This window comes from Typopeltis vanoorti, chromosome 10 (assembly GCF_054136105.1).
Source record: "Typopeltis vanoorti isolate ZY-2024b chromosome 10, IOZ_Tvanoo_1.0, whole genome shotgun sequence".
NCBI classification, from domain to species: Eukaryota; Metazoa; Arthropoda; class Arachnida; order Uropygi; family Thelyphonidae; genus Typopeltis; species Typopeltis vanoorti.
Genome location: NC_143558.1, coordinates 81,476,395 through 81,503,376, shown reverse-complemented (window position 1 = coordinate 81,503,376; position 26,982 = coordinate 81,476,395). Strand labels below are relative to the sequence as shown.

At 36.5% G+C, this 26,982-nt stretch overlaps 1 protein-coding gene across 2 annotated transcripts in view; it reads left to right on the top strand.

Moving 5' to 3' along the window:
* LOC150102540 (protein MEMO1-like) overlaps positions 1 to 26,982 on the top strand; it is a 128,178-nt gene that overhangs the window by 34,533 nt on the left and 66,663 nt on the right. For both annotated transcript variants that reach the window (XM_090398915.1, XM_090398916.1), the window contains exon 3: positions 10,695 to 10,763. In XM_090398915.1, the coding sequence (XP_090255041.1) occupies positions 10,695 to 10,763 (69 nt within the window). The remainder of the gene's footprint in view (positions 1 to 10,694; positions 10,764 to 26,982) is intronic.

The window sequence follows — 26,982 nt, the reverse complement described above, 5'->3', positions numbered from 1 at the left end:
ATTGCCGAAATATATCGCATCGCAAATATATCAAAAACATGTCACATCTTCATGGGAACATACAACTATGACACGTGCACGCAGGCACTACAAAAAAGCAAATGAGGCAGAAGAGAAAACTGTTTTTCCTAGAGTCCTAAAGGTGCCTAATATAGCCCGCTATATTCCAGTATTCGTTAACATTCGTTGTAAATTCCTTAAATAATTTAATAGTCTAATTAAGGGGATAAAAATCCCTTCTTGTTTTTCAGCCAGTATGCGAAACTCTGAGATCAAAAACTATGATCTAAGCGTTTCATGCCGACGAACTATCGGCGAATCCAAGCATAAGTGACCACTTGGTAGTACCACACCAAGGCAACTTGTTGCAAAGGTGGAGAAAGCTCCCTCACTATTCTTGATATTTTCTCATAATGTAAAACACACAGCTCCTAGGAGATGTAATACTGCTTTACATTATGAGGAGAGGTCACTACCCAGACCGGTTTCAACCTTTTTTGAGGTCTCATCAGTGAGTAGCTAGACCTAAGTGATATCAAAGTATTAAGTGAAAAGAACTTGCATACCTTTGCATTCGTATAGCAAAGGTATGTAAGTTTGAGAAAATATCAAGAATAGTGAGGGATCTTGCTCCACCTTTGCAACGAGTTGCCTTGGTGTGGTACTACCAAGTGGTCACTTACGCTTGGATTCGCCGATAGTTCGTCGGCATGAAACGCTTAGATCGTAGTTTTCGTTCTCAGAGTTTTGCATACTGGCTGAAAAACAAGAAGGGATTTTTATCCCCTTAATTAATTTATCAACTTCGCCAGAAAAATAGCCGTTTGGCTTTTCTTCTTAATTTAATAGTCATTAAATTTATATTTATTACTAGCTTCCTACAAACAAACAGTTGTCTCTATCAGATATTATTATTATACTCGTATGGGTATCTGCATGGAGTCAGAAGCCTTATTATGGGGAGACACGCTAACCTTGATATACATAGTACCAACAATACCCCCCCCCCCCCTCCCAGCCTTATTTATTCACAGTCGGGGCACTCACGATCACCTCTGGCAATCTGTTCCACTCATTCACCAATCTCCAACCAAACAAATCTAGTTTGCTCATCCTTACTAACCACATTTTTACACAACTTCCAGGGATGATCTCTAGTTTTCTCTGTTCATGTATTGAAAAATTTCCTTTGTGTCAATCTTATAGAATTCCTATAGTAACTTATAAGCTTCTGTCATGTCCCCTTTTTTCTACCTATGAACTAGACTTTACAATCTTCACCTTCAGCCTATCCTCATAGGGAGTGTCCCCCCCCGCCCACATCACTAGCTTGATCATTCATTTTGTCCATGCACACCAAATCGGTGCACAATAGTCAAGATGCAACCAAATCGCAACCTTATTACTATTATTACGGGCGACTCCAGAGAGTCCTTAGACTCATCGAGGGAGGCCCTAAACATCATGTCCACACAACTATATGACATTCTCACAGTATCTATCATACCTTGCCTTGAATTCACTCGCCGTCATAGCACCTACAACAGACTCTGGCAGCTTATTCCACTCATTCACCACTCTAAAAGTAAAGAACCCAGCTCTAACACCCTTGCTAACCACACTCTTGCCCAGCTTCCATAGGTGTTCTCTAGTTCTTCCACCACCAGTCCTGATCTCAAAAATATCCTCTGAGTTAATCCTATAGAACCCCCTTCAGCAATTTGAATGTCTCAATCATATCTCCCCTTTTCTGCCTATCAACTAATTTCTGCAATCCACACATCTTCAACCTGTTCTCATAAGGTTCATTCCATAGACCTGCTATCATCTTGGTCACTCGCCTCTGGATCCTCTCCACCTCCTCCCCATCAAGAAGAAACCTAGGCAACCAAATCTGGGCACAGTAGTCGATGAGGTCTTATCAAGGCTCGGTACAGAGGCACAGTAACTTGCTTGTCTCTGCTCGTCAAATTATTTTTCAACAACCAAGTGAGTTGATGAGCTGATTTAGCTACTTTTGTAATGTGCCCCCTAAACTTCATCTCCCTATCCACTCCCAAGTCCCTGGCCACATCAGTCTCTTGGAGTACAGTTCCACCAATGTGGTATACTGCTGCTAATCTTTTCACCCCAAAATGCATAACCTTACAATTTGTCACATTAAATTGACATCCATTCTCCTTAGCCCAGAACTCCAACCTCCATATCTTTACTTTTTTTTTATTGAACTTTTCATCATCAAAGTAATTTTTTAAGCTATTTTGCCAACTTTTACAATATGCTCTATGAACTTCAGCTGTCTGTCCACCATTACACCCATGTCCCTAACCTCATCAATTTTCTGCAATCCAGTACATCAATGTGATAAACAGCATGTGATCTTTTCAACCTGAAGAGTATTTTACAACATTAAATTCACAACCATTATCCTTTGTCCATAATGCCAGTTTATATAAATCATCTTGCATGATTGATATCTATATCACCTTTATCAACTATTGTCCTGCCCAGTTTTGCATCATCAGCAAGTAGTGAGGCCCCCCCCTCCCGGGTAATTCCAACCACAATCTAGTGCTCATCTCCTCTCCCATGCAACAACGCTTACACAGCCAGTTGATTGCTGCCAATCAACAGGAGCTCTACTCTCATATATCACTCGTCTTTGAACAAATACCATGGAGAAATTTGGTGAATTTCAAGTGGTTACACTTGATATCTCCAAAGTTTTTGACCAGGTCTGACACAAAGGCTTGCTAAGCAAACTCCCATCGTTTGGACTTCTGCAGTTGGATTACCAGCTTTCTGTCTGAACGCACATTGAGTTATGGTAGACGGTTCTTTATCCTCTCACTATCCATATAATTCGGGATTTCCAGAAGATTCTCTTCTCTCACCAACCCTCTTCTTGTATATCAGTTTCCATTTGTACGATGGTGGTCTTAAAAGTTCTCAGCCTCGACCATAGATGGCAACACTATCGGTGCGATTTTTTTTTTTTTCTTAGTTGGTACATCTGTAATAAGCATCCATGTGAAATTGCAATCATTCTATCAAGTAGTTTGTTTTATGCAGAAGCAAACGTGTTGTCTGTATCCATTGAAATGGATAAAATTGAGTATCTTGCAGTTATAAAATTCTTTGTAAAAGAAGGTTTAATGCCAAAAGAAATTCTTTAAAGTTTACAGGCACTCTTCTTTGTTTTCGACAATTAAGAAATGGGCTGCCGAGTTTAAAGTGGCCATACCCGCCTTGAAGATGATCCACATGAAGGACTTCCAAAAAGTGTAACAACACCAGAAATCATTGATCAAGTGCATGATATGGTATTGGATGACTGGCAAGTCAAAGTGCATGAAATTGCTGAGACTAGGCATTTCAGAAGAACTTGTAGGATATATTTTGCATGAAGAATTGCAAATGAAAAGCTTTGCGCAAGATGAGTGCCACACTTGCTCACAGCAGATCAAAAATGCACTCCCATGAAAATCTGAGCAGTGCTTGGGCATTTTAACAAGAATAAAACTGATTTTGTGTGTCAATTTATTACTATGGATGAGACTTGGATTCACCATTAAACACCAGAATCCAAACTGCAGTCAAAACAGTGGACAGAAGCCAGTTGTTCAGTGCCAAAGAAGACAAAGTTGGTTCCATCAGCAGGAAAGGTCATGGCATCGGTGTTTTGGAATTTTGTTTATTAATTATCTTGAAAAGGGTAAAACAATAACCGTGGAATATTATTCTGATCTTTTAACCAGACTAGACTAAAACATTCGTGAGAAAAGACCCGGTTTGCAGAAGTAAAAAATCATCTTTCATCAGGACAATGGACCTGCCCACAAAGATGTTTTGGCAATGGGAAAATTAAGGGATCTACACTATGAATTGTTGGAACATCCACCCTATTCCCCAGATTTGGCTCCCTCTGACTTCTATCCCTTCCCAAAACTAAAACTCTTCCTTGCTGGTCTGCGTTTTTCTTTAAATCAAGAGGCGATTGCAGCTGTAGAAGAGTATTCTTCAGATCTTACTGAGAACCACTACAGGGACGGAATAATGGTTCTGGTGCATCACTGGAATAATGTGTTATTCTTAAGAGAGATTATGTTGAAAAATAAAAATAATTTTGAAATTATAAATTTGTTTTTTTTTTCATTGTTAGGCCGAGAATTTTGCAGACCAACCTCATATATCATTGACCTACTTCAGTTGACCTCCAATCCAATACACAGTTTTGTAGATGACAGCATATTTCACACCTCCCTTTCATTAGATAAACCTTACTCTATACAACTCTCCTCATTCTACAGAACATCAACTACCACTGCCCTCAATTCTAATATCCAAGCCATCCTCTAGTGGGGCTCGGATAACTTTGTCAATTTCGTGCTAATAAAACCCAGTTCTGTCTTATTTCCCACAAAGATTTTCCCTCCATATTATTTTTGATTACACTCAAATTTTCAGATATGATGAGATTTCTCTTCTTTGAATTACCCTGATGTCAAGCCTCTCCTGCCATAAACACATTGCAACCATTGCATCCTCAGTTTCCAAAAACACTAGGATTTCTCTTTTGCTCAAGACATTGCTTCATCTCTGAATAGCTGTTAACCTTATACAAATCCACCCAGCTATTGAATGCTGCTCTCTCACATTTGGAGTGGGGCTCCTAAAAGCTTCTTCAAAATGCTTGACTCAATATAGAGGAGAGCAGTCAGATTGATAAATGACCCATCTCTTACAAATTCACTCCCCCCAATTTCTCACATCTTTGGTCTCTGCAACTTGTGTACCCTATAAATATTTTCACAGCAAATGTTCATCTGAAATATTATAAATGATTCTCCCACTCAGTACTAAGCCCTTTGGAACACATATAGCTGCTTTCCAACATCCTTTCACAGTTCATCTTGAAACCCACAGAACAAGTTTCTTTTCCTCCTCCATCCCCAGCTACTGCTGTACTGCAGAACAGTCTCCTCCCCTTCCCATGATGTATTTCCAAAGGCATACAATATACAGGCCTTTAAATCAAATGTAAACATGTTTCTCTTTTCCCAACCCACTGCCCATATAATAAATTTAGTTTAATCCTTTATCCAAGTGTAAGCACACAAAGTTTGCACCTGAAGTATCTTCGGGACTGAGGCAACTCTTGGTAAAGGTGGACCAAGCTCTCATCATTCCTTGGCTCAGTATCTCCCATAATGCAAAGCACATCTCCTTGCGGACATATATAATACTGTACATTAAGGGAAGGGCCACTACCAGACCTGTTTCGACCTTTATTGAGGTCTCGTCAGTGGGGGCAAGACCCAGAGGTGGTGATACTAAGATGGAAACAATGGAGAAGTCATATTTACCTATACGAGTTGCCAAAAGGTGTCTCACCTAATTAATAAATTACTCTGGATTTAGAGAAAGATGTTGGAAGTTTTTTTTCTCCACTTGGTTAGACTATAATAAATTTAGTTTAATCCTTTATCCAAGTGTAAGCAAACAACTTTGTTTGTTTACGTTATCTACATCTTTCTGTGATCCCCTAGTCTTTAGCAGCATCTAGCAATGTATTTTGTCCTTATTGGCCTCTATCTCACACCAGGTAGCCTCAAATGAACCATCTTCCCCAGTAATACTCTGACTTCTATCCTATTTGCTCTATCCACCTTGAAAATACAATACCCTTTACATTCTACATTCATTTTTCAACCAGTTCTTGCTCTTGCCCATAACTTTTGGCAAAGTTGAGCTGACCATTGCCTGATACTTTTGGCATTCATGCACATGAATTTCAACATACCTTTGGATCCACAGTTACAGCCACTTTGGGCTTGCAGACCATGCTCTAGATACCTGCCACAAAATATGTTGGAAAAAAGCCAAAGTAATACACCACAGCAAGTTTAAGTATGAAAGATTATTCATAGAATCAGCCTCTGCTCTAAAAAACATTCCAAACCTCAACAAATTTGGGTGCATGAGACTGCTCCAAATTTGGGAGACTTACATCATGAGAACATCAGCCTAACAACCAAGACAACCCAATATAGCCTGCTAGGGGGCACCATTAGGACTTAGGAACAACAGTAGTTTTTTATTTTCTGCCTCATTTGCTTTTTGTAGTTCTTGCGTGCACGTGCTATATTTGCATGTTCCCATGAAGATGGCAATGTGACATTGCCGAAATATAGGAAGTATTTATTAAAGTTTCTTTTAATTAATATTCCAGTATAAGTTGTAAATTCCTTAAATAATTTAATACTTACATCATAAGTGTAAGCTATGAATTGCTCTCTATAGTGTCCTGTATACACCATATAATTGTAAAGTATGGAAGAGGTTTTTTGTGATACTGAACCAAGAACCAATCATATGCTTAGTTCTTGGCTTAGGATCTATAAAACTTAAATAAGGATTACAGATCCTTGTTATATTGCCATAATTTTGCAACTTTTTATTTTAAACTAAAAAAATTACTATTACTGACAATCCTTATTTGTCAGTACCAGCTTGTTCTTTCTCAACTTTGTTCCATAATTTTTTTAGCATCTTCCAGGAATACTCCTTAGGAAATTCCTCTGGTTTTTACATTCAATTTTATTTATTTATATTAATAGATTGGTACTATAAAAGCTATACTCCAGTCATCTGGGATTTACTTTTCTGACTAGGCCTTCTGAGCTACTTTGTAACCATTGAAATTTTAATATCTCCACATATGAGCATTTCTGGCTGAATGTTTTACTTGTTTCCTTTCCACATTCCAGGTTTCTGATAACTTTCTACCTAAGTATTGATATGTACTTCTGATTGCAGTTTTCTTGAATATTTTCTGCTATTCTGTCACAGCTTACTCATTTAAAATTTTTCAAAATTATTATGCTATCCATATTTCCAGAATTGCTTAAGGAAGAATGGTCACTCAAGGGTCAAAGCCAGATAACTGGGAGGAGACCTCCATATTGCCTTAAAGGAATGTAGATAACCAAGTGGTGATTCTGACCTAATGTCCAATCCTCACCTTCTCATGGTGTGCCCTGTTATTAAGTATCTACATAGTATACTGAATGAATAATAATGGGTTGACAATTTGGGACTAACCCAACCAAATTAGCTTAAACCAGAAATTCATATGATGGTATGTACAACTCCAGATTTCATCGCTCCCAGTGATGAAATCACTGGGAGCGATGCCCAGGTAAACAAGGCTCCCCACACTGTTTTAATCAGGGAAAACTGTGAAGTTTGCCCTGGTTTACCTAGCCAGCTACTAGAACAAATTCACATTGAACTTCTAGAAGAAGAACCACAAACTGAACATTAGAAAAATTGAAGATAGGAACTACAACATAAGGACTATTAATGGAAAGGATATTGAACTTGCAGAACTACCAAAATAAAACTACCTAAGATAAAGAAGAAAGACAAAAATAGCTGAGATCCTACTAAATATGTATAGAATGTTTTATTCAGGCAATACCAATCAGGGAAAGGATGGAGTAGTAATATATAAAGATAAACTTCTCGATTGGAAGGCAATTTCTGGTAGAGCTATGTGGGCAAATTTCAAAAAGGAAAATGGAAAGTGTAACTTATTTGTGTGTATGTCCCCATAGAAAGTTTTTCCTATGGAAGAAGTGGAGAATTTTTCAAATCATTAGAGCAGAAAATGAAAAAAGTGGTTCCTGTTAGAGATCTAAACAGTAAAGTAGGAAATGCATTCTACTAGCCATATAGAAATATTTCATGAAAATTTGGAGAAAAGGACAATACTAATAATAATAGTAATTATTTGCTGGTTTTCTGCTTGGAAATGGACCAGTCATGACTGACACCAAGGTCCAACATAAAAATGTGCACAAGTTCATGTGAAGATACAAGAAATAAGAAAAATCTCAATGATTATGCAATTGTTGATAGTGATATCTTAATGCTGGTTCAGGATAAAAGAGTATACAGAGGATTTGAAATTGGAAGTGATTGTCATTTAGTTTTAAGTAAGATAAATATGAATGTTACATTGAAAAGAACGATATGTAAGAAATTTTTAAAAAATAAAGTTGAGCAGCTTTTACATGCAAACTGTAGAATCAACTACAAACAGGAAAAATGATACAGTTTGAAAACTAGAACCAAACCTTGGAGTCTCAATAGCAGACTTTAAAGAAAGAATTGATTCAGCTAGGAGGCATGTTGTGAAGTGGTGTATAAGGATAGAAAAATAAGAACCCATGGTAAATACACAAAGTTAAAGAAGCAGTCCTGGCAAAGAAGAAAGGATACTGAAAGCTCGTTGCAAATAACTCACTGGATGCTCTACAAGAATACAGAAAAAAAACTTGAGAGCTAATAATGTTTAAAAGCACCTAAACAAAAGTCATGGAAAGACTTCAGTAAGAATATAAAAGATAAATATCAAGAAGGGGGCAAAATGTTCTGTAGGTTATTGAAAAAGTTTAGAAATGGAAGAAAGAGTACTGTGAAAGGAATCATATTTATGAAAGTGAATGAAAACTAAAGCTAAGGATATTCTAGATATCTGGAGTAATTACTTTGAAAGAATGTTAAACGAAACAAGCAATGAAAAAACAAGTAGCAGAAAATATTCAAGATGAATGCAGAGAGGAGTACTTTTCAATACTTAATGTAGAAAAGGCTATCAAAAGCCTGAAATGTGGAAAGGCAGGTAGAATAGGATGATATTTATGGAATTAGTCAAATATGGAGGTATAAACATTTGCACTGGCTATACTGTATAATTCAGAGATCCTGGTCAGAAGGTCAAATTCCAGATGTTTGGAGTAGTTCTCATCTATAAAGCTGAATATGAAAATTGTAGTGCACTTTCTATACTCTGTGTTTGATTTGTGCAAACATACTTTAAGATGCTAAGAAAAATTGTGGAAGAGAAACTTGGAAAAAGAACATGCTGTGTTCAGGCCAAAACAGAAGTTGTCACCTTTTCACTTTACAACAAATAGTTGGGAAATCATGGGAATATAACAAGGATCTCTACTTAAGTTTTGTGGATATGGAAAAGGCAAATAACAATTTCTAAAGAAATGCTTTTCAAAATGCTACAATTATATAGGGTACATAGAATATTGTACAGCACAATACATAGGCTGTACTTAAGTTGTAAGTTAGCTGTTAGAATTGAAGGAAATAGCAGAAGCTGGTTTGATATAAAATCAGTTGTAAGACGGGTGCACACTATCCCTGCTCATATTCAACACCTGTATGGATCACATGAGGGAAAAATGACGTTGAACCAGATATTAGAATTAAAGATATCAAACTTAGCATTTTTGCTTTATGCAGATGATGTTTGTACACATACGGGCCACTGAATTAGAAACCTTTATGCAGATGTATATAAACATTGATTAAGCAGTACATATCCAAAATACTTGGTCACCATGTGTTCTAGGCATCTATTTGAGAATGCTGCTGCTGATCAGTAACTGTCAATAGATGGGAAAACAAAGGATCATTCAGAGTTTGATAAAGGGCTTATTATGAGTGCCTGTCTGGCTAGAGCCACGATTTTGAAAACAGCAGAGCTGACTGATTTCTAAAAAGGTGAGGTATCTTAGGTGTTTAATCAGTGGAAAAATAACCCACTTGCTTGTCTCTAAGATGCATAGCTGTGGTTCTAAGACAGTTTGTCTGTTGTTATCATTTATTATTATTTTTTTTTTCAGTGGCAGTCACTTTTTATTGGCCAAAATTAAGAAATTATCTGTATAGAACCAGCTTCTTTAGTTAGTATGTTCATGTGGTAGAATTATATTGAAGATTCCTTGTAGCAAATGGGAGATGGGAAAAACTTTGAGGTTTCATTACTCTCTTTTTTTTTTTAATTGGATGCTGATGAATAGAGTAATGATCTTTAGGGAGATAAACAGCAACATATCCTTTACTACCAAAGTGACTTTCCCTTGTTTCTCCACTCTCTATGGTATCACAGAGAAAATATCAGGTTTATATAAACTAGTGTTCATGTGATGAGGTACACATAGGAGAAACTGCATACCAATGAGATCAGACAGCATTACTGTATGGTGTGTGTCACATGGAATAGACTATTAGAAGCAACTTATAACACTTACTTCATGAGTGACTGCTTAAGAAAATGGAATGAACAGATTGAAATCATTTAGCATGGATGATTTAGTGAATATATTGCATTTGAACCAGTAAGAAAAAGAAAAAAGTTTATCATACATATGAAAGTCTCAAACCTATAGCATATTATTACTATTTGTGGAATGTGGTCTGAGTATCCTTTTTGTTCGCTTCAAGCCATCACAAGCAGAGTAGTCTCATGTTGGCTGAGGTATGAAAATCATATTACTTCATAATAGAACATCTGTCAATACTGAATGTAAAAAGTTATCTTTTGGTTATCAGATTTATGTAATGTTTATCATATCTTAATTGAATGCTTATATCAAGATTTTTGAAAAACATCTCCAGTTGAAATGAAAGATAGTGGATAATAATAACTGCTGTGACTAATATCAGATTACTAATGTATTTCCTACTAATCTATTTCCTCAGTATATTTCCTTTTTATGAAATATTTCATAAAACTTGAGAAACACGCACACATCACTTGTTATAGTATTTATCGACTCTTGTTACTTTTTATACTTCTGTAGTATTTACTCTGATATTTCTTTTTGTAGTCATGCAGGATACCAGTATTGTGGAGCTTGTGCTGCATTTGCATATAGACAAGTAGATCCTACAGCTGTGTAAGTTTTTATTAATTGTGTAATTATATATTACTTTATAATCTTAGTAAAAAGTGCTTAATTTGTCAATAACAACATTGTGTTTTGACCTGTTTTTCTGTATGTATTATAATTATTATGTATTACTTTAGATAATTGTGTATACCTTCAGATACGTAATAAAAAGTGCTCAATTTTTTAACAACTATATTATTATTATTCTTGTTGTTGGATCTACCTGTTACTCCCACCTGATGTATTTGATATAACAGTGTTCTATATTATATCAAATACAGCTATGTTTATAGTTCTGTTCCTCCAAGCTATAAACAATAGGGTGATAGGAGGTAACTAATAGAAATACCCCTTCTGTAGTCGGAGCACCCTTCTTCTGTAGAAATTAGAAAAAAATTTGGTATTTGGCACCTGAATGCTCTTTGACGCATTTAGCCTTTTTATTAAAGTTAACAAGGATTTACTTCTGAAAGTGTTCAAGCCTAGCAATCAAAACTCATAAAAATTGCTTTAATTATTGTTGGTTACTGATTTTTTGCAATTTATCTGTGTGCCCATTCTTGCATCAAGATAGCCCAGCACATGAGAATACTGGATTTTGCTGAGAAAATCAGCACCTGTACAGTTTCAAAGAATGATATAACATTCATGTTTGTTTGGAAAATGACTGTTTTGATTCTCATTGCTGATGTCAGTAACATTGCACACAAATAAAAAAAAGGGCTTTCCAATTAAAAGTGAATTAGCCAAGCTAGTCTGGGGTGGCAGAGTTTTCTTCTCGTTGATAACTGAGTTTTTTCATTCTACATTCAGAGTAACTTTCATTCAGAGTAACCAGCTAGGAAACATACAGTAAAATCCATTTATAAACATCAAGGTATGCATGAGCCACAAGTGATTTGAGCTCAACATAATGATTAAGGGGAGGAAGTACTTGGATTTAAGGAATTTCTCAGTATGCGAGAGGAGGGGGGGGGGGTTCTGATAAACACCTAGAAGAACAAAAATGATATTAAAACAACTGATATAACCACAAGAAAGAACATATCTTAAACCCCTTAACCTCCATGTTTCATCAAACTGTAACGATTTGTTCCTTTTCTTTTAAGATATATAAGAAGACAAGGTCAGAAGTTTTGAAGAAATTTGAAGACACAGATGTGCAGGTGGTCATAAAGTTTTTCATGATGCTGCAAGAAAAGTCTGCAAGTGACATTCACCAAACTTTGTGTGAGACTTTAGGGGACAATGCCCCCCCCCCACCCCAGCATATCCAACATTGCCAGATGGGTGGCTGAGTTTAAAACTAGGCATCCTGAGACAACAGATGCCTCCATGTCAAGATGACCTTCCACAGCGATCACATCTGAAAACATCAATTCAGTGCATGCCATGTTCCTTAATGATAGGCAAATACCAGACAAAAGCATTGCAAAGGCTCTGGGGATATTCAGGGAATGAGTTGGAGTTATTATCCACTAACATCTGGACATGCAGAAGCTCTCAACAAAGTGGATCCTTAAATGTTTGAATGCCGACCAAAAGAGAGGATGGGTGCTGTCATCTCAAAGGATTTTGGGTCATTTTGAGAAATCAGGTGCAAACATTTTGGCTTGTATTTTATGGCTTCATCACCATGACCCAGAAACCAAACAGTCAATGGAGTGGAGGCACAAAGGTTCTCCATGGCCAAAGAAGTTCCGAACCTACAAGGCAGCAGGGAAGGTTCTTGCCATTGTCTTTTGGGATATGGATGGTGTAATCCTTACCAAGTACCTCAAAAAAGGTGAAACTGTTACAGCAGCAGTTTATTCATTAGCTCTGAAGGAAATTGAAGGAAGTACTGAAGGAAAAATGCTGCAGGAAACTGAGCAGAGGTATGTTTTGCAGGACAATTCACCTGTTCACATTGCTCATGAAACCCAACAGCCAACACACAACTTGGGCTTTCAATGTCTGCCTCACCCACCTTATTTGCCAGAACTGGTCCCATCTGGTTATTTCTTATTCCCATATTTAAAGAAACTTGAAAGGAACAAAATTTATCACAGATGAAGTAGTAGTAGTAGTAGTCATATCTGCAGCTGAGGACTGGTTTGCACAACAAGGGTAAGACTTTTTTCTCAGAGGATTGCAAATATGATGCAACAGCATTGTAACAGGTGTATAACACTTCGTGGGAAATATGTAGAATAATATAAGTTACAGTTCTTCCTCAATTCCTGCATGGTGATTATCACAACTTTTCAGCACACCCTCATAAGGTCTAGATTTAGTGCCTAAGAAAAACACCAGGAATCTGAGAGCCAAACAAAGGGAACCCAGATTTAGGTGGTGCCGGAAAAAAATAAAGAATGCATTTGAATAAGAGCTGCCATTGTGCTGCTAATACATCAAACTGGCAACCAATCTTATATCATGCTTCAGAACCAGTACCACGAGGTAGTTTGGTTAATTCCAACCAAATTCTATATCTGCATAAACCACGCATGCATAGTGATAGTGCAATATAATCAAATATGTGCACAGATATATTACTTTTGGTGAATTAACATGATTCATCTTTCTCAATCTCCTTATATTTATCAAACACCATAAATATGCAGGAATATCAAGCAGCCTGATGAATATGCAATTTTTTAACAGTAGAATTATCCCAAGACTATATTTACTTTTATTGGGTCTAACTTGGATCTATGCTGATTACAGTATAACTAGAGCTATCACTGAGTAGAAAATTGAACTTGCAGTTATAATCTGTATTTTTCATCAGTTTTTGGCATTACCTTTCAACTGTGATTATCACAACAGGTTGTTATTAGTGAAAAGAGTGTATAGCTTGCAGTATGTTTGCCAAAGGATATGTAAAATCTGTATAACCTCAAACCTTATTTTGTGGGTTTCATCTAACGATAAATTAGTTCCCTTATATAGTCCATCATGTCAGGTTCTATTTTGAATAGATGGGCTGATCTGTTGAAATTAAAATCCAAGAACATTGCAGTTACACTCATGAGCCAAAACATTATGACCACCCAGCCTGTGACTAGTCAACTAGACTGCACTGTTGAACAGAAACAGGCCAGTGGTGGTGTTCTGGTATGGGGATTGTTTTCATTGATATTACTGGTATTATCTGACATTGATAGATCAGGACTCTTTCATCTTCCCCTATGTCACAAGGTTCACATTGTGCAAGCACTGTTCAAAGAGCATATCCAAACATTTCATGTACTCTACTGGCTTCTCAGTTCTCCTGATTTGAATTGCATGGAACATTTGTAGGATCCTATGAAATGTAGCATTGGCCTGTAAATAATAGTGCCTCACTCATTTGCTGATGTCCAGGATGTTTTAATTTCTAGCTGGTCCATAATATCTCCATACACTTTCTGTGGTCTAGTGGAGGCACTGCCAAGATGGGTGCAAATGGTTATTTTGGCCAAAGGAGGTTAGTTACACTATTATGTTAGATTTAAATTTCACAATCCCTTTCTAGGACTACATGAAATCTTGAACATCATCTGAATCTCAATTATTCTAATCGTATGCCTGTATGAAATTTTAGGAAATAATTACAATTGGTGGTCATTTTTTTATTTGTTTTATTTTATTTTCATGTATTTAATTAACACAGTCATTCATTATTTTCCTTTGAAAGCTTATATTCTTGTTTTAATCCTTTTTCCAATGTGAGCAAACAAAATGTCTGCATCTAAAGTATCTTCACAACTAGGTTACTTTGCAGAGGCAGATGACTTCACATAAGATTGGCCTAGTATCTCAAACATGCAGCACACTTCCTTTTGGACATGTATATCGCTCGTTATGGAAAGAGTCACTACCAGTTAGGTTTGACGTTTTTTGAATTCATTAGTATGAGCTAGACCCATGGAAATACTGAGGACTGAATCAATGCAGAAGTCTTGAAAGTGTCACTATCCAGATAGGTTTGACACTTTCAAAGTATCTCCTACTAACTCAGTAGGAGTTAGACCCATGGAAATACTGAGGACTGAATCAATGCAGAAGTCATTTTCCATATACAAGCAACAAAATGTATCATCATGTTAAAACACTGATTAGATTGGGTTAGAGAGCAGTACAGCTGTTATTTTGCTCTGTTGCAAATTAAATTGTTTGTCATTATAGTTTATTTTGTAACCAAGCAAAAAATATAAAAAATTATACGCTGTTTTCTAATTCAGATTATTATCATATTATGGTGATATACTTTTGTTAAGAGCTTCCATAGGTGGCAGGAAAGACCTGGTTTTAAATCTTCTCTAGGAGGATGTGAAAAGCTTATCAGGGCTTTTCAATTAAAGGTGAGTTAGCTGGTCAATAGCGAGTTCTACTGCCAGGTTTTAAGGCATCTGAGGGAGGACATTCGGCGAAAGCGACCAGATCTGTGGTGCACGAAAAACTAGATGCTCCACGACGACAATGCACCCTGTCACTGAGCTCTCCTCACATGTGAGTTTCTTGCCAGAAACAACATGATCTCAATTCCATACCCACCCTACTTGCCAGATTTGGCTCCTGCAGACTTCGCCCTCTTCCCGAAGATGAAGATCCAGCTCAAAGGTTACCGTTTTGACACCATTGCGGAGATCCAGCACGAATCGCGGAAGGTGCTTGACATGCTTCGAAAAGAAGACTTCCAGGACCCATTCCAGAAGTGGCAAGAATGCTGGGAGCGCTGTATTGATATGCAAGGGGATTATTTTGAAGGTGATAGTGTGTAAATGTAGATAAAGTAATTTCTCGTAAGCAGAGCTAGTCTCAACTTTTTGATACCACCTCGTATATGAACAACAAAGAAATGATATTCCTGAACAGACTGATTTAGAAGGATTATCCATTTTACTCTGTGAAGTTGAAAATGTCATCAGAAAATTAAAACCACATAAAGCTGCAGGAATAGATAACATCTTGGCAGAATGGTTGAGGGCTCTCGATGAAGGAGGACTGAAATTTCTAACAAAATTATGCAATAAAATATACGAGACTGGATTTCTACCCAAAGATATTAATCACTCAATTTTCGTTCCAATTCCCCCCAAAAAAAACAAAAGCTGCAAGACGTGAAGAGTTCAGGACAATCGGCCTCATCAGTCAAGTATCAAAAGTCCTCCTATACATTATTCTTGAAAGAAATAAAAGGAAAATAAACATAGAAATAAATGATACACAAAGTGGCTTCAAGGAAAATGTAGGTACAAGAGAAGGTATTTTTAATGTCAGAACCATCATAGAAAGATATCTAGAAAAACAAAAAGATGTGCTTTATAGATTACAAAAAGGAATTCGACAATGCCCAACATGAACAATTAATTGAAATGCTTTCAAAAATAGGCATGGATGGAAAAGACATTTGGCTATTAACTAATCTTTACTGGGAACAGACTGCATCTTTGAGAATAAATAGAGAGACCTCAGAAGAATTCCCAGTTCAGAAAGGTGTGAGACAAGGCTGTGTCTTTTCTCCGATTCTTTTTAACCTGTACACAAGAAATATTTAATAAAATTAGTAACCTTAAAGGAATCATGGTACGGGACAGAAATATTAATAACCTAAGATATGTAGATGACGCGGTTCTTCTAGCTGAAAACAAATATGACCTCAAAACTCTTATAGATGAAACCCTCAAGTACAGCGAACAGTATGGCCTCAGTTTCAACTTGAAAAAGACAAAAATCATGGTAATTTCAAGAGAAAAGGAAATACCAAAAATATGCATCAATAAAAAGGAAATAAATTAGAACAGGTGCAAACATACATATACCTTGGACACTTGATCACAGAGAATGGCTGGACAGAAGATGAGATTAGAAAAAGAATTGCAAGGTCAACTTTCAACAGCATGAAAAATCTACTAACATCTAGAGAATTAAATCTGAAAACAAGACTAAGAATCTCCAAATGCTACATATGGGTCTACATTATTATATGGAGTAGAGACATGAATACCCTCCAATCTGTGTGAAAAAACTGGAGGTCTTTGAAATGGAAGCTACGAAGAATTATGAGGATATCATGAAAAGACAAATGAAGAGGTACTAGAGATGGTAAGCATAAACAGGAGCCTGATGAAAGAAATTAAAAAGAGAAAAGTCAGCTATTTTGAGCATATTCTGAGACATGACTGCCTACAAAGGACACTTCTCGAAGGAACTGTTGAGGGAAAGAGAGGAAGACAAAGACTGGAGTGGATAAAAATATAGAAGACTGGTCCTATCTCTCATATGAGGAATGCAGCAGAGAGGTGCAGAATAGGACATGGTGGAGACACATGGTAGTCAATCTCCTGGAGGGAGAAGACACCTGATAGGACAGGAGGATATTGCAGAATCTCAATGTAAATACAGTAGTGGAATTGGATAGGATATCAGCTAGGGTTTTGTGAGAATATACAAGGGTACTAGCAATGCCTTTGACTAGGCTGTTAATTTAGGTCTCAGCTCTGATAGAGTTCCCAAGGAGTGGAAAGAGGGCAAAATAATTCCTTTGAATAAGGAAGATTCTAAGAGTGCAGTAGCAAATGATAGACCAATTAGTATTTCAGGTGTGGTAAAAGTACTAAAAATATTGATCAAAAAGAGAATTCAAGAATGGGTAAATCAAAATATGATACTGTATGAGAATGAACATGGCTTTGTGAAGGGGTGGTCATGCCTTAGTAATTTACTAACTTTTTATAAAAGGATAACAGCTGAGTTGGATAAAGGAAATGACTACACAATGATTTTGCAAAGGCATTTGACAAAATACTACATGAAGTCTGTTAAGCAAATTAGAACAAATGGGGATGGCTATGACACTGTTTAAGTGGATAAGAGGGTGGCTGCTAACAGTGGTATATGGAGGGACAGAATCGAGGTGAAAACTGGTGACTCTTGTTGCGTGCTGCAAGGTTCAGTGCTGGGACCATTGCTGTTTAATTTGTACATAAATGACATAGGAAATAACCTGAAAGGAAATATTCACCTCTTTGCTGATGATGCAAAATTAATCATAGTTAATCAAGGTGATGTGGAGAGCTTGCAGGACAATTTAAATAGGATGTCACTATGGGCAAAAGATAATGGGTGTCAGTTTATTGTGGAATGTAAAGTTATGCATTTTGGGACAAACAGATTATAAACTGTTTATCACATTGATGGTACTATACTTCCAGAAATAAATGAAGCTAGAGATTAGACAGAGCGGTAAAGTTTAGAGGACATATTATTAAGGTTACTAAGGTAGCCCATAGATTATAATAAATTTAGTTTAATCCTTTATCCAAGTGTAAGCAAACAAAGTTTGTGCCTGAAAATATCTTCAGGACTGAGGTAAGGTGGTGCAACACCAGGAAACTGCGAGCAAAGGTAGACCAAGCTCTCATCACTCCTTGTCTCAGTATCTCCCATAATGCAAAGCACATCTCCTTGCAGACATGTTTACTGCTATGCTTTAAGGGAAGGGCCACTACCCAGACCAGTTTCGACCTTTATTGAGGTCTCGTCAGTGGGAGGCAGACCCAAACGTGGAGATATTAAGGCAGAAGCAATAGGAGATGTCATATTTATCTATACGAGTTGCCAACAGGTGTACCACCTTATTATTGAATTACTCTGGATTTAGAGAAAGATGTTGGAAGTTTATTTTGCGCTTGGTTAGACTATAATAAATTTAGTTTAATTCTTTATCCAAGTGTAAGCAAACAGAGTTTGCACCTGAAAATATCTTCAGGACTGAGGTAAAGGATTAAACTAAATTTATTATAGTATAATATAAACACATATTCACAAGAAATATTTAATTAGCCAAATATTTCGGTCTGAAAATGCAGACTATCTTCAGTGGCACTACAAAAACAGTTTAAAAAATACAAAGTGGAATACTAACAATAGATCATTTATAAATAGAACAAGCCGTGTGATGTTATATCACTAAGTATTAAAGGGAAATGTTTTTAAGCAGAGACATGATTGAATTGAAGATATTAATTAATAATTTCAAAACTTTTTTTAAATAACATAAAAATAATGCGAATTAATGAGTTATCCTGATTAGACTTTCCCAGATTTTTGATACAGATATACAGTCATTCCGATTAAGGTTAGGACGATGGAGTAAGGCCTCTACGCTTTCTTTGAATAAATGTTCAAATTTATAGCGGGATCTATGTAAGAGGCAAGTTTTTGACCAAAGGATGTTGTGGTTAGTTTCTATCCCATGCTGAGCCAATCCAGATTTTTCGAGTTTGTTGTGATGAATGGAGGATTGATGTTCTTGGATTCTTTTTTTCTAAAGAGCGTCCAGTTTGTCCAAAATAGGAGAGATCACAGTTGCAGGGAATTTGATAAACTCCAGGAAGAGACATAGTTGAGTGTCTTTAGAAGAAGGAAAATGGGAAGATAATTTATTAATAGGTGAATAAGTAGCTGTTAACTCATATTTCTTCAGAATTCAAAATAGGTTCTGAAATCCCGGAGATGTATGAATTGGAACTCGACGTATTGAATCTTTGTTGTTTAGAGGTGGATTATAAGAATCGAGAAGATGTTGTGTACTCTTTTTGGAAAAGCCATCAAGTTTCATGTGCTGTTGGATAGTAGAAAGTTCTTTCTGTAGAAAATTAGAAGTAGAACAATTAGTTTTGGCTCTTCTGATTCGACATTTTATGATTCCTGTTTTTTGACAAGGATGATGGGCAGATTCTTTAAGAATATAATGACCTGTGAATGTTGGTTTCCTGTAAACTGTAGTTGTAAGAGTATTTGAAGGTGATCGAATGAGGAGAATGTCTAAAAATGATAACTTGGTTGTTTTTTTCCATTTCCATAGTAAACTTTATACAATGTTTACTCATCATATAAAGTTTAAACCTCATACTTTAAAGATAAAAGTAAACTTTATATCTTTAAAGTATGAGGCCATACTTTAAAGATGTCATCTATATATCTTACCCAAAAAGATGGTTAAAGGAATATAGATGAGAAGAAGACTTTTTCTAGATGTTTTAAATAAAAGTTGGTTAAAGCAGGAGAGAGAGAGAGGGCTTCCCATGGGCGTTCCTTCTACTTGGCCGTAAAATTTGTTTTGACATAAGAAATATCTAGAGTGTATTACGAAATCGAATGGTTTTATAATGTCTTCTGGAAAGATGTCAGCCAGTAATTTTAAAGTCTTCTTGAGAGGTACATTTGTATATAAAGATTCTATATCAAAGCTCACCATAAGATCTGTAGGTTGCAATGAGATATTTTTCAATTTTTCTAAGAAATCTGAGGAGTTTTTAGACTTTCTCCTCATCCGATCACTTTCAAATACTCTTACAACTACAGTTCACAGGAAACCAATGTTCACAGGTCTTTCTGTCTTATCCCATAAAAGATGGGATATGATAGAAACATTTAAGTTGCTTAAACGGTTTTATAGGATAGATGCAGGGGAAATGTTTCGGCACTTGGCTAGAGGGACCAGAACAAGGGGTCATCCTTGGAGGTTGAATAAAGGTGTTGTTAGCAGGGGGTGTGATGACTAGATTTTTTTGCTTGGAGAATTGTGAATGAGGGAATGGTTTGCCAGAATCAGTTGTGAGTGCTTTTTCTGTTAATGGGTTCAAGGAGAGGTATGGTAGATTTTGTGGATAGATGGAGTCTCCCGTGATGAATCTTCGTACTCCATGGAGGGGCCTGTATAATAATAATAATTGCATGTGGAAAAATGACTTCTGCATTGATTTTGTCTTCCATGGATCTAGCTCACACTGATAAAATCTCATTAAAGGTGGAATCCAATCTGGTTAGTGACTCTTCTTATAATGCATAGTAACATCCAAAAGGTAGTTTTTGTGTTATGGGATACCAGGACAATTCGATGTGAAGTTATATATGAGTAGCCTAGTTTTGAAGCTACTTCATGTGCAGACCTTTGTTTGCTTATACTTGGATAAATGATTAAAACAAGAATATAATTTCTTGTGTATTAAACACATTGTAACCAAGCAAAAAAAAAAAAGTCTATAACCTTGAACTCTAATATGCATTGTTAAAGATACCAAGCAATTTTAAACCTGGTTTTACTCCATTTTTCCCAAGTAAGCAAACAGACAAAAATGCCAAGTTTGTGCCTGCAAGTGATGCAAGACTAGCTGATCCTACAGGTAGTGCAAGACCAAGTTTAAAAATTGCTTGGTATCTTTAACATAATTACACCCAAGGTAAAAATACTTTCTACATCTAATATGCGTTGTTGTTGCTGTTTAGCTGTGACTGAGACTCAAGTAGTAATACTACAGTAAACCTATTAGGGGATATTTAATTGTTTATTTATATTATTTATATATTTATAGATATTTAATTTAATATCTACTTGTTTAAGTTTCCCTCAATTTGTACTTCAGCATGCTTGGTGAACAAAAGCTCTCTCTAGACTACACATATACGGTACTAAAGTACTATAGGTTGACCAGCCAACCTCTCGTATATGGGCCCAACATAAAGAAAAAGACATAATGCACAATCTACACATAGACTCATTGGCTATAAATGCTCTCCTCCTCAGTTCACTTCTATCATAGCATGGTAGGAAACTTACAATTTTCAGACTAGAATTCTTCTTTTGTAGTTGATGTACCAGATTCATTGCCATTTTAGTTCCTGGTCAAGCTGAGCTCTTACATGTGATTCCAGAAAATTGATTTTGAAGTCGTTCATAGTCACCATTAGTTGAGATGTAGGTTACTTACACCTATCACGGGAAGTCATCCCATCCCCTTTTTTATTTGTCGGTCTGAAGCGGTGGCATTTGGTGATTTTGTTGTAGCTGAAATCGGATTTTGCCATTAGTTTGGTGATACCTTTCTTCAGTTATCGCCCTTTTGGTGTTGAAGTTAAGAATAATAGTGTTATTATTTTTTTTTTTTTTTTCGCCTTGATCAAGTCTTGCACCGTTGACGCAATTAGGCTATGGAGCAGGCTGGTGATTTTTCATTTATCATGGTGGGTGATTTTTCCATCTAAGCACTGATTGTGGATCTGTTCTAACTTGTCTTCAGTTAATTTAATTTTGTGGGAAAAGGTTTGGTAGATAGTAATGAGGTACTGCGCCAAGCTTTCGATGTGTTTTTCAAAGTTTAGGAACTGTTTCACTGAAGGAAGGCACAGTGGGCAGGAAAAAAAAAGGCTGATTCAAGTTTACAAGAAGTTTGTATGCTGATTTATCGAACTGATTTATCCACTGAACATGCAACTATTGGTGTCAAAAATTGCACAGACTAGATTGCATCGGGTAAGCCTGACTTACTCTGTCATTGTTGGGCTTTACTGGTGCCATCTTTGCTTTTTATGGTAGGCATTAGCAGGCACTTGCACATTCCTGATATTATACGAATAAATTGAAACTGTTATAGTATACTTAGAGTACTAACAGGTTTCTCCATGATATTAATCCTTTTGAGGATTACAGCTGTGGTTACACTTCATTAAATTCAAGTCGGAAATCACTTAAAAATGATAAAAATGAGGAGCACATATTTTTGTTGACTTATTTGTTTGGAAGGCTTGCAGGATGATTTTAAAATGCTGTCAGTATGGGCAAAAGATAGTGGTTAGTTTAATGGGAGAAATGTAGAGTTGCATTTTGGAATAAATCAGTTACAAGCTGTATTATTACACGTTGATGGAACCGTACTTCAGGAAAAAGCTAAAGCTAGGGATGTATGGTTGGTGGTAGACAGAGTTGAAGTTTAGTGGACTTATTACTAAGGTTACCAAGGTAGCTTATAAGATTACTTAGCTATTGAAGAACACAATAGCAAGCATAGATAAGGAAGTTGCTATTTCTCTCTATAAGGCTCGATACATCAACATCTGGATTACTGTGCTCAGGTCTGGTCTCCTGGGTTTCTTGGGGACGAGGAAGTGGTGGAGAGGATTCAGAGGTGAGTGACCAAGATGGTAAGTGGTCTGTGAAATGTTCCCTATGAAGATAAATTGAGGGTTTGTGGGCTGCAGAAGTTGGTTGATAGGCAAAAAAGAGAAGATATAAAAGAAAAACATTTAAGCTAAAGAGTTTTATAGGATTGATGTGACGGAAAAGTTTCAGTACTTGACTAGAGGGGGGGGGCAGAACAAGAGGTCATCCCTGGAAAGTGAGTAAAAGTGGTTAGTAAGGGCATGAGGGAACTAGATGTTTTTGCTTGGAGAGTTGTGAATGAATGGAATGGGTTGCCAGAGTCAGATTAGTGCTTTGTTATGTTAATGGGTTCAAGGAGAGTTATGATAGATTGTAAGGATAGTTTGTGTCTCCTGCAGTGAGTCTTTGGAGGTGTCCATATAATAATAATATTAATAACAATAACATTTTCTTTCTTCCTCCATGTCCCATGCATGGCCAAAATGACTCTTAGCAGTTTCAAATCCTTGAGCCATGGCTTTGTCATTTGCGATGCATGGCATGAGGTATCCTTAAATATGCCTAGTCAGATATTAGTCCTTTTTCATTTTTTTCAGGATGCTAGGAAATTATTCTGTTGATAGGCATTTGAGCTTGTAGATTAACCATTGCTTAATTGACATTATGGAGTTTCAGCCAATTCTTAGAACCATTTGAAGTCCTTACTGCTTGTTATAATCCAGTCCTAGTTATTTCAGGATGCCTTTTTCAAGTTTCTTGAAAACCTAGGGATTTAGCCTTAATAGTCATAAGGCTACCAAATGAATTTCTTTTGAATTGTGTTCAATCTACGTGTGGTTGCTTGCTTGGTTTGTATAAATTAAAGTTGGAAACTAAAATATGCATTGAATAATTTTATTAGGTGTGAAATTTTCATTTTTGTATCCAAAGCATCTTCAGTACATTGAATAGAATGCAATTACAATACAAATTTTTTAAAAAGTATTACCATAGTGTAAGTAGGAAAGCAAATGGTCAACAAATTCCTAATTAAAAATAAAATAAATGATTTTAAAAAATATGAATAAACATAAAAATTTAGGAAAATTTCCAGAAGATTGATACAACAATATTTCCCATAAAGGGGATAATTGAAAGCTATCAGGTCTGTTTAAATACAGACAGTGTAGAAAGGCCTCAGCTGTCTTTGTATAACTGTTCCATAAAAAATCTACTTTTGTGTAAAAGTTTGGTGTGTTTTTTTCTCCAAAGTGCCTTATGTTTAGTGAAGATAGCATGTTTCATCAAGGCCAGACTGCTCAGGTTCATGATACCAGATTTAAGATTTATATTCCTTGTGATGGATGGCTTCAGAGATCTAGCAGACTGTTCAAAGTAAGACCAGCTGTTATATTTTTATGAGCTTTGCTCCAAGTATGTTATGGGATGTGGTCTCAATTTATCTATTAAAGACAGTCATATATTCAGATAAAGTAGTCTAATAAGTACAATATATTTAATTTGATTTTAGTTTGTTAGAATGCCTCAGATTCATATCCGTGATGGTGAATCGACTTCAGGAGCAACATGTTGTCTTGTAAACATATAGTATCTTAATAGTAACATTTTTATTAATTTTATATATTTTTTCATTTTTATCTAATTTTTTACAGTTTGGAAACTCTGGTCTAGGTCTAGATCAAGCAGGGAACTTTTTTCAAGCCACTTTGGTCTTCAATAAATGGGATGTGGTCTCAAACTGAGCACCAAAATTCATCCTCCACTTAAAGACAAATACAAACATACATGCCCATGGTGGGGGTTTAAATCCACAACCTGTTGGTAGAAGATTGAATACATAAAAAAAAAAAACATTTTTCATTTAAGATTTTGTTATTTTTTTTTATTATTAAAGTGTAATTTATAGTTTATTTTTAAATTGAAAATTTCTTGAAAAAGGAAAGGTCATGAACACATCTTTATATAGTGTTTATTTAAATACCTTCCATATATCTTTTATAAATATAGTCTAAAACAACTTACATAATTTTATTTAAAAAAAAAAGTCCCAATTGCTCATCAATTATGAAATTTGCATATGCCTGACCTTTTATTGGTCACAGTTGATTACAGTAGGTAGACGCCCATTGTACTCGGTAAAATTGCATTTCCAAAGTATTATTTTTTAGTGTATTAAGTCTTCAAAATGTATGGAGACAGGAAATTTTGCATTATGTTAATAGATGCAAACCTTTTTATATAGCCGTATGGTTAATTGTTTGTTTTTTTTTTTTAGTGAAATCTATTATTTTCTAGCAAAATCTATTATCTACTGAAAATGAGAGCCAGAAGGGGCTTCATTTCAGCAATGCAAAATTATTCAAATTAAGTGGATATTGAATCCAACATTATTTCATAGCTGAATATAGAAACTACAAGAGTTTCATGCCAAATATATAGAGACTATAAAAGTTTCGGCAGATACAAGTGTACACCAACATTTCACGACAGAGCAACTTGTAGTAAAGGTGGAGCAAGCTCCAATCACTGTCCTTAGTATTTTCCCATAATGTAAAACACATCTCCTAGGAGATGTATGATATTATACATTATGGGGGTGGGGGATCACTACCCAGACCAGTTTCCCTTTGTTTAAGTGTGGGGGATACCTCTCCAAAAACTCGTAAAATCCCCCGGATCACCCAATAATGAGCGACCGGCAGGGTCAGAAACTCAGTGTTGTTCCCCGTCAGTAACAGGCTCACCCTGCCACTGAGAAGAACTCTGAGAACCGGTTGGCTCCCCCACCACCACTGAGCAGATCTGCTCATTTGCTCATCTGGAAGGGTAACAGCAACAGCCGTTCTTCAGTTAACTTCACAGGCTACAGCATTGCCATTCATTACCCCCACCCTGGACCTGGGTGACAGCAACAGCCGAGCCTCAGTTAAAACTTCACGGGCTACAGCATTGCCATTCATCATCCAAGCTTCCAACCCATTTCGACCTTTTTTGAGGTCTCGTCAGTGGGAGCTAGACCATGAATACTCAGGATGAAGTGATGCTGAACTTGTACTTACGATACGAGTTGCTAAAAAAGGTGTCGCATTACAAAAGGCACCAAAAATTACTGAAAAAGAGAGCCAAAAGGCTTCACTTCGGCAATGCAAAATTATTCAAATTAAGTGGATATTGAATCCAACATTATTTCATAGCCAAATATAGAAACTATAGTTCGCCCACTGATTAGAGATCCTTCGACACTTCTGCGCATGTCAGAAAAAGGAGAATCTATTCCGAAAATAGGGTAATCAGTCCGTATTGTGGGATGAGTTGTTTATTATTACAGGTCAGAAAATTAACCTCTTTTATGATTATTGTAGTTAACTATGTTGCTTGTATAACAGTTGAAAAATTTTACCTATAAAGCACATGATTTCGCATGTTGGCGACCAATTTGTACGTCCTTCATTTCTTTCTCCCCTTCAGCATGAATCAACTATTCTTGGCAAGACACCAAGCAGAGACCTACAAACGGTGGGCGAACTATACAAGAGTTTCATGCCAAATATATAGAGATTATAAAAGTTTCGGCAGATACAAGTGTACGCCAACCTTTCATGACAGGGCAACTTGTAGTAAAGGTGGAGCAAGATCCGATCACGGTCCTTAGTATTTTCCCATAATGTAAAACACATCTCCTAGGAGAAGTCAGTGGTCTAGCTCCCACTGATCTATCTATCTATCCCAATGGCTTTAACAGGCCTTTAAGGCCCACAACCTTCCAAGCATGCTTTGATTTCGTAACCGAAATACGAGGATAGAATGGTCACTCCTATGCCTCAAGGTATTCTTGGCTATATCCCTGTGTGTTCAAGGGGCCGGTTTGCCTGCTTGCGGGATGAAAAACACCAGATAAACTGGCGGGAAAAACCCTACTGCCTGCGCCCAAGACCGGCTAACTTGGCTATGGCTGAGGAAGATCCTTCAGCTCCTCACGTCTCCGACGGGAATCGAACCTAGGACACTCCTTTCCCAGGCATATGGTTGCGAAGCGCAAAGTCACTAGGCTAACCGCGCGGACAGCTCCCACTGATGGGACCTCAAAAAAGGTCAAAATCGGTCTGGGTAGTGACCTCCCCTCCATAATGTATAACATCATACATCTCCTAGAAGATGTGTTTTACATTATGAGAAAATACTAAGGACAGTGATCGGAGCTTGCTCCACCTTTACTACGAGTTGCTCTGTCATGAAAGGTTGGCGTATGCTTGTATCTGCCGAAACTTTTATAGTCTCTATATATTCAACATGAAACTTGTAGTTTCTATATTC